Source organism: Symphalangus syndactylus, chromosome 15 (genome assembly GCF_028878055.3).
Source record: "Symphalangus syndactylus isolate Jambi chromosome 15, NHGRI_mSymSyn1-v2.1_pri, whole genome shotgun sequence".
Taxonomy (NCBI): domain Eukaryota; kingdom Metazoa; phylum Chordata; class Mammalia; order Primates; family Hylobatidae; genus Symphalangus; species Symphalangus syndactylus.
In genome coordinates this window covers 68479355-68487142 of record NC_072437.2, presented here as the reverse complement: position 1 = coordinate 68487142, position 7788 = coordinate 68479355, and the positions used below count along the sequence as shown (strand labels likewise).

General features: G+C 53.6%; 1 protein-coding gene across 2 annotated transcripts; it reads right to left on the bottom strand.

The window, feature by feature from the left end:
- Positions 1 to 2490: 2490 nt before the first annotated feature.
- Positions 2491 to 7423, bottom strand: PCDH8 (protocadherin 8). Of its 2 annotated transcripts, none has more exons than XM_055244554.2 (3): positions 4330 to 7423; positions 3945 to 4152; positions 2491 to 3453 (listed from the first exon to the last, which is right to left on the bottom strand). In XM_055244554.2, the coding sequence occupies exons 1-3, from the start codon at positions 6958 to 6960 to the stop codon at positions 3080 to 3082; spliced, it is 3213 nt and encodes a 1070-aa protein (XP_055100529.2). In that variant the 5' UTR covers positions 6961 to 7423; the 3' UTR covers positions 2491 to 3079. The 2 variants fall into 2 exon arrangements, with proteins under 2 accessions (XP_055100529.2, XP_055100530.2); XM_055244555.2 differs by having other exon boundaries at positions 4621 to 7421.
- Between the last annotated feature and the right edge of the window lie 365 nt (positions 7424 to 7788).

The window sequence follows — 7788 nt, the reverse complement described above, 5'->3', positions numbered from 1 at the left end:
TTATTATGGGAAGACGTGTAGAACATCCAAGTCAGTGGGGCCAGAGACAAAAATGTGAAACGGGTAAAGCCTGGCTTTTGCTTTCTTTCTTGAGGTGACCTCTGTCTTCCCCACGGGCTTTCTCATGTCCCAGTATTCACTGCTAAGGTGCCCAAGGGTTGTTGGCCTGTACTTCCAGAGAGGTATCTGTGATATAATCACAAACCTCTAGGGCTTGTGATTTTGCCAATGATATTCACCTTAGCCGTGGTTGTTTGTAAGGTGTTAGCTACACATGAGGCTCTGGACTACTTGGTGAAAGTGGAGGGAGTGAAGACAGCAAAACAGGGTCAGAGCAAGGCTGGGCATCCTGGGTCTACTTTGTCTTCCTCAGTGAGTGGGGCGGTGCGGTGCTGATAGTACTGTGGAGACTGGCTCCAGAAGAAGGCAAAGAAAGAGGAAGTAGGATAGACTGTAGTGGGAACTTACTATAAGCCAAGAATTGTGCCAAGAATTCTGCATATGTATTATCTCATTTAATTTAATAAAGCAATATGTTTTCTTAAAAATGTGCTTGAGAGTAAACATTTCTGGAGACAAGTGAAAAGCCTCCTACACACAGCTCCTGTTTCTTGGAGAGTTCCTGCTGCTGGCCCATAGAGGAACCCCCCAACTTTTTTGCTTAAGCAAACAATGTTAAGGACTGAAATTGTGTGTTTGATTTTTTTAAAGTTTCAAATCAAAACAAGGTCTGATAGTGGTTATTTTGCTAAGGGAAAAAATGATACTAAGTCAGAGGTTTTGAAACCCAAATTTTTGGAGTAATGAAATAATTTGCACAATACAAAATAAAATAATGGCAATAACATTATTTTACTTTTGAAGGACAAAAGCAGCAAACACATTCAGAGACTGGATGCTTTTAGACTGCAGTGGAATAATTCATTCTTCTATTTTGCATTTGATGAGGCTGGCTCGAGAATAAAGTTTTAGATGTTATGATGGTGGCTTTACCTGGGAGTCTGTTCCCTGGGGCCTGGCCATCATGGCTCTGGAGCTGTAATGTTTTCTTTCGGAATCCACGGTCTGGGCGGTCTGAGCTTGTCAGGCGCATGTGCGACTCCGTTGCCTGCAGAAACGGCTGAACTTTGCACAGGCTGTGGGTGGTGAAGCACTTGTGTGTACCCACCCTGCTGTTCAGCCTGGAGCTACCACTGGTTTCAATTATGACTTCAACAGGCAGCTTTGAGGGCTTCTCTATTCATTACAGTGCTGCACACTCTATAATTAGTAATAAAGGAACACAGGCACTTCACAAATATAAAGGGCTAAACAGTAATCATGCAGTAAAGGCAATGCATTGGGACCTTTCTACCTAACTCCTTGTTTCTTTCAGGTAAAAAAAAAAAAGCAAACAAAAAACAACTTGTTTCATTACGTTGTTTTATTTTTTGCACTGAATAACCTAGGTTTGAGTCTCATCCTGGATACTTATTAGCTGTGTGATTTTTGGCATTTTATCTAACCTTCTTGTGCCTCGGTTTCTTTATTTGCAAAATGAAGTTAATGATACTTCCCATATCCTGGGGGTAGTTTGCTGATTACATGAGATAATTCATGCAGAATGCTTGGTAAGGAGCTCTGCTCACTAAAGACTTGCTCAGTAAATGTTAGTCTCATTATGCTTATCATCATTTTAATTTCAAATGAAATCCAGAGTATAAGGCATGGGCATAGTACTCTTGAGTGTCTTTTTTTAAGACTTTCCATTATGTACCTTTTCAAACACAAACATTTAGAGATACTGGTGAAATTTCCCTACCTCACATGCACCTATGCTAGCATTGACAATTATCAATATCTTACCAAATCGATCTTGTTTCACATAGCTGCCTGTGTTTTTTTCTAGAACATTTTAAAGCGAATCCCAAACATCATGTCATTTTGCCCATAAATTTGAGTGGGATAGTGCTGATAGTCACTTTGGAAACTGGCTCCAGAGGAAGGCAAGGAAAGAGGAAGTAGGACAGAATGTAGTGGGAACCTATTATATTCCAAAAGACTAAGATGTTAGTCTTTTTGATACTAACACCCTGAATAAGCTGAGGGCTCTTTGGGACTATGTCTTCTTCACCTCAAACTCCAGCTTGAGGAGGAGGTACCAGCAGCCAGTAAAAGTTCTACAGATGCTTGTTTAATTAGTGAATGAACAACCCAAACTTAGCTTTCTTCACTTTTTGGTGGCTGCTCAATGAATATTTACTTAGTGAATAAATGAGAGCAGGGATTTTATAGACTAATGCATATGGAGGTGCACATAATTTATGAAATCAACACACATTTTTAATACGTGGGTGACATTTTGCAATACTTGAAATCCTACAGGTTTAATATTGTCATGAACATTAATAATGCCCAAATAATTAGTGCTTGAAAGAAGGTTTCATTCTGATACTCAGATTATTTGTGAATGTCTGACTATAGGCAACTTCATGAAAAGCAATTAGCAGATTCTTCAAACACATGACAAATCTTTTATTACTGTGCTTATAAGTGACACGGTTTACAGAAAACCAAATGTAATTAAATAACATTGAACTTGAAATCTACCACAGAATCAAGATATACAAGTTATACTTGGCAAGGCAAAATTTCTCAGACACTAGGTTGTTTCAGGTGAAAGATAAATTTCAATTAAGTAATTCCAACATGTTTTGTTTTTTGTCTTACAGACAGTTCCTTTGGCAATAACTTCCACTTTAGCTTTTATTATATAAAAATATAACAAAATTTCATTATATACAAACATTACATTACACAATGTACAGGTTAAAAACACTAAGAAAATGGCAAGCTGCAAGTGAAATTAAAGTCAATAGCATGATAAGAAAAATTAAATACTGCACACATTTCATAAAAATTACATTAACTACATTTTTGTTTGCAAATACCAAACAGTACCAATGTGATTGGAAATAGCTTCCAACAACTTCATTTTAAGGCACATCTTGCATATTTATATATACAACACTGAAACCGGTCAATAACTTAGGGGCTTCTCGGAGTGACCTGTATATGTGTGAAGACATGCAGCATGGGATTACACATTTTCATTGGCTCCCTTCTTCGGGGACAGGTACCTGCCAGGAGGGGACTGGTAGAGGGGTACCCCAATCTCCTGCAGGTCTGGGAGCCTCCCTGGACGGGGAGGGGAGAGCAGAGTGACTGTCCTGTCATAGTCTCTGTGCAGTACTTTCTCATAGACGCTCTGCAGCCCCACTGTCTTGGGCAGCTGGGCCTGGTAGTAATTGTCCCTGCGCAGAGGATCCCGAGGCAGGGACGTGCTCTTACAGAAGGTTGACATCTGGGCTGGTGGGTGAGGTGATGGATGTGCGCTGGGCCCGCTGCAGGATGGGCTCCAGCAGCGGTCAGAGTGGCCCAGGATCTTACACTCAGCGGTGCACGCCCACAGTCCTAATACGAAAGGGAAAAGGAAACAGCATGACGATTATTCCTGAGATTATACATACCCAGGCTTCCATCTTCAGAATGTCAGCCTGGGTCAGGGCAGCTGAAAGGAAAGGCTGTGTGCATAAAGATATACACCGTGTCTCAAGAATCAAAGGCACATTGCTTCCTGTAAAGCCATCTTAATGCAAAGCTGGTCCAGCTTCTTCAGCTGAAAGTGAAAAAAAAATTGATAAGCAGAACCCCCTTTTTAATGGCTAGCATCACCCATGCTGCTGCCTAACAGGATGAGGGTGTGCTTTATTCAAGAGCTGAAGTTGCCTGACTTGGCATTTTGAAATTCACTGTGTGAGGCAGGCCCGGATCCGCAACTGGAGGAGTGAGAAAAAGTGGGGAAGAGGGAAGGGGGCTGGGAACCGAGATTGAGAGGAGGCAAACACTGGTGAAGGGGAGGGAAGGGAGGAATGCCGAATTTGGCGGGAAAGAAGAGTCCTCACCACTCTGCATGTGGTTGATGAGATCCTTTTTCAGAGCGTCCCCGCTGATGTCGGAATCGCTGTCGTTGAAATCACTGTCCCCTTTACCGCTGTCTTTGCCGCTGAACTTCTCTGCTTCTCTGCCAGAAATGGTGTTGAATGAGTGTCCTTTCCACACCGCCACAGGGGGCGCCGGCTCCTTTCCAAAACCCGGGGAGGCACCGTAGGGCTGCAGCAGGGAATAGGGGAATGGGAGTGGGGGGAGGGTTGGATAAGAAACAAACAAAAAACAAGTGCGGCAGGTTAAGTGTCTACCTGCATGCGCCCACCCTACCCCTCCAGTCTCCCTTCCCCCAGCCTGTCCGCGGAGCTCGGAGGGGGGCGCCCAGCCGAAGGAAGGCCTCACCTCGGCGTGCGCGCCGCGGAGCCGCTGCTGCCCCTCGAAGTGACAGGCGCTTTCCCCAGTGGCGCTGCCGCCCTCTGAGCCCGGCACTTCGGCCGCGGCGACCGCAGGCGGAGGCGCGTCCGCCGCGGGGCTGCCAAAGGGCCCTTTGCCGGTGCCAGGGAAGGTGAGCACGTCGAACATGTTGGGCCTGGGCCCGGCTCCCCGGGCGGCCTCCTCCGGGGAGCCGGGAGCCGAGGCTCCGCCGCCCGCCGCCCCGGGCCGCTCTTCCCGGAGGGCCCCCCCTTTGCGCACCTCCTTCTTGCGGCGGTTGCAGGTGGTAGCGATGGCGATGATGGCGGCCAGCAGCAGCGTGCAGCTCCCGGCCAGCACGATGATGACGATCAGTGGCGTGTCCCATTGCAGCGCCGACCCGGACGCCCCGAGCCGAGAGCCAGGCGGGCGGGAACGCTCGGGGCTTCCCGCACTGGCAGGCGCAGCCGGCCCACGCCCGCCCCCTGCTGTTACCACGAAGCTGACAGTTGCGGTGGTGGTGAGCGGGGGACGGCCGCCGTCGGATATGACCAGGAGCGCCCTGAACACGCGGCCGGGTGGCTCCTGCGAGAGGTCGCCGGTGAGCAGTATCTCCCCCGTGCGGCGGCCAATGGCGAAGGCTTCGCGCGGCTCCTGCTGCTGCAGCTCGAACTCCAGCTCCCCGTTGGCTCCCTCGTCTGCATCCCGGGCCTGCACACGGGCCACAACCGTGTCCTTTGCGGTGCGCCCAGGCACCGCCACTTCTAGGGAGCCATTGGCTGGCTCCGGGTGCACCAGGACCGGCGCATGGTCGTTCTGGTCCAGCACGCGCACTTGCACTAGGGCGCTGCTGGAAAGCTGAGGGGAGCCGCCGTCGCTAGCTTGGATGCGAACGTCGAGTTGGCGCAGCGTCTCATAGTCGAAGCTGCGCAGCGCGTAGATGGCTCCGGTAGCTGGGTCCACAGAGACATAAGTGGACACGGCGCCCCCGGCGCGGCCCACCTCGGCCTCCAGCAGCCGGTAGGTGACCTGGCCGTTGCGGCCCAGGTCCCGGTCCCGGGCGGCCACCGTGGCCAGGTAGGCGCCTGGCGGGTTGTTCTCGCGCACAGACACCTCATAGACCGGCCGCGTGAAGAGCGGCGCGTTGTCGTTCTCGTCGCCCACACGCACCGTGTAGGGCCGCACGGTGCGCAGCGGGGGCGCGCCGCGATCCTCGGCCACCAGCGTCAAGTTGTACTCGGCGATGCGTTCGCGGTCCAGCGACGCCGCAGTCACCACCAGGTAGCTGCCCGCGTAGGCCGGCTGCAGCCGGAAGTGCTCGTGCCCATAGAGGGCGCAGCGCACCTGCCCGTTGGCGCCCGAGTCCCTGTCCGAGGTGCTGACCAGGGCCACCAGGCTCTCGCGCGCAGCCCCCTCCGGTACCAGCGAAGTGGCGCCAGCCTCGGGCGTCCCGGCTCCTGCCGGCGAGCTAGCGTCCGCTCCCCCGAGCGCAGCGGCGGCGGCGGCAGCGGCGAAGGGCAAGGCGGCCGGCGCGCCTGGGGCGGCCAGCGGGGTGATGGCGATGTCGGGTGCGTTGTCATTGACGTCGCGGATGCGCACGATGACCTTGCAGGTGGCAGCGCGAGGCCCGGGTCCGCGGTCCTGCGCCCGCACGTCCAGCTCGTAGGTGTCCTGACGCTCGTAGTCCACGGGCCCGGCCAGGGTGAGGCGGCCCGATCGCGGGTCAAGCCGAAAGAGGCGGCGCGCCTCTGGCGGGGTGCGGGCGCCAAAAGCGAACACCACGTCGCCGTTAGGGCCCTCGTCGGGGTCGGCTGCGTCCAGGTCGAGAAGCAGGGAGCCCACAGGCGCGTCTTCCGCCAGCTCCACTTCGGCCACGGAGCCCTGCGGGAAGGCCGGGCTGTGGTCATTTGCATCCAGGACGCGAACGCTGAGGGCAGCCGTGGCGGAGCGCGGCGGGCGGCCGCCGTCCTGGGCCACCAGCTCCAGGCTGTAGGTGGCCTGGCTCTCGCGGTCCAGCTCCTGCAGCAGCACCAGATCCGCGCACTGAGCGCCGTCCGCTCGCGTCTGCAGCTCCACGCGAAAGGGGCTGTGCGGCTCGGCCAGGCGCACGGTCTGCAGCCCGTTGGCGCCCACGTCCTCGTCCACCGGCACCTCCAAGGGGATGCGCGTGCCCACGGCCGCACCCTCGGACACCTCTACCGGGATCTGGGCCCGGGGGAAGCGCGGCGCGTGGTCGTTGACGTCCCTCACCTCCACCTCCACGTGCACCAGCCGGAACTGCTCCTGCGAGAAGCTGACCACATCGAAGGCCAGCACGCACTGCGGGGCCTGGCCACACAGCCGTTCGCGGTCCAGGCCGGCGTCCCCGACGGTCAGCTGCCCGTCGCCTTCGCGCACCAGGAGCAGAGAGCTGTTGAATTGCTTCATCAGGCGGAAGCTTGTGTCACCCGATACTTTCATATGCAGGTCCTCGGCCAGGGTCCCGATGACCGTGCCAGGGGCATCCTCCTCGAAGGTGCTGTATCGGACTGTTTTGCTCTGGGCCACTGAGAGCACCCAGCAGAGGCTGAAGAGCTGCAAGGGGAAAAGGCAGGGGCTGCCCCAAAGCCTCACAGGACTCATGCCTCCAGCCTCAAGTGCGATCCGAAAGGCTAAGGAAGTCTTCTCTGGTTTCCAGGTCTGGCGTCAGTCTCAGGCTCTCGGAATCACGCTCTTTGCGAGCCCTGTGCGGGAGAAGTCTGCGGGTAGCAGCTCCGCGCCTCCAGCGGGCTCTGAGGACGCGCGGACCCGCCCTCACCCTGCGCCTCTCCCTCTCTTACAGAAGCTGCGCCGCCTCGCGCCGCCTTTGCCTTTATAGCCGCCGATATGCTAATCACCCGAGCCGGGCAGCCAATGGCCGCCTCCCCCTCGCGTCGCTCCTCCGCCTGCCTCTGACAATCCCTTTAATGTGGAAAGGCTTAGAGAGGAAAACAAGAAAGGAAAATTAGGGAATCTTTCTTTTGTTTAACTCCTTTTGCTTTTTCCCTCTTTTCTTGTCAGCACCCTGCATGTAGAGGAGTTGGCACAGGGCTCCAGGAGTAAAAGGAGTGGATGGTTTTGTTAATTGTCGCCTACCTCCCTCCGTGCCGCGGCTAGAACTAAGTGCGAACACGCTGGGGTTTCACCCCAGTGGCTCCAGATTCCCCCTTCCCCCAGCCCCTGCCAACACACACACTCTACATTTTGCACCTCTGAGGCTTCCAAACCCTTGCAGCCCCCTACCCACAGAATTGCTCTGCTGAATGAGGCTCTGCTTTCCTTCTCTCCTAGCTACGGTGCCTGGAATAGCCTCTCGATTAAGAAGCCTGAAGGATAAGGGAAAATTGATTTTATTCAAATTTGTGTACGCAATTGTGTTTTGCTCGTGTGAGCCCCGGTGATCAGAGCTGCCACTTCCCTTTCAGAAAAGAG

Excerpts from the sequence above, each read along its gene's own strand:
- PCDH8 (XM_055244554.2), bottom strand. The coding sequence starts at position 6,960 with ATGAGTCCTGTGAGGCTTTGGGGCAGCCCCTGCCTTTTCCCCTTGCAG. Across the intron at positions 4,153-4,329 it reads TCCGCGGCGCGCACGCCGAG|CCCTACGGTGCCTCCCCGGG; the intron begins GTGAGGCCTTCC and ends TCCCTGCTGCAG. Across the intron at positions 3,454-3,944 it reads CATCAACCACATGCAGAGTG|GACTGTGGGCGTGCACCGCT; the intron begins GTGAGGACTCTT and ends CTTTCGTATTAG.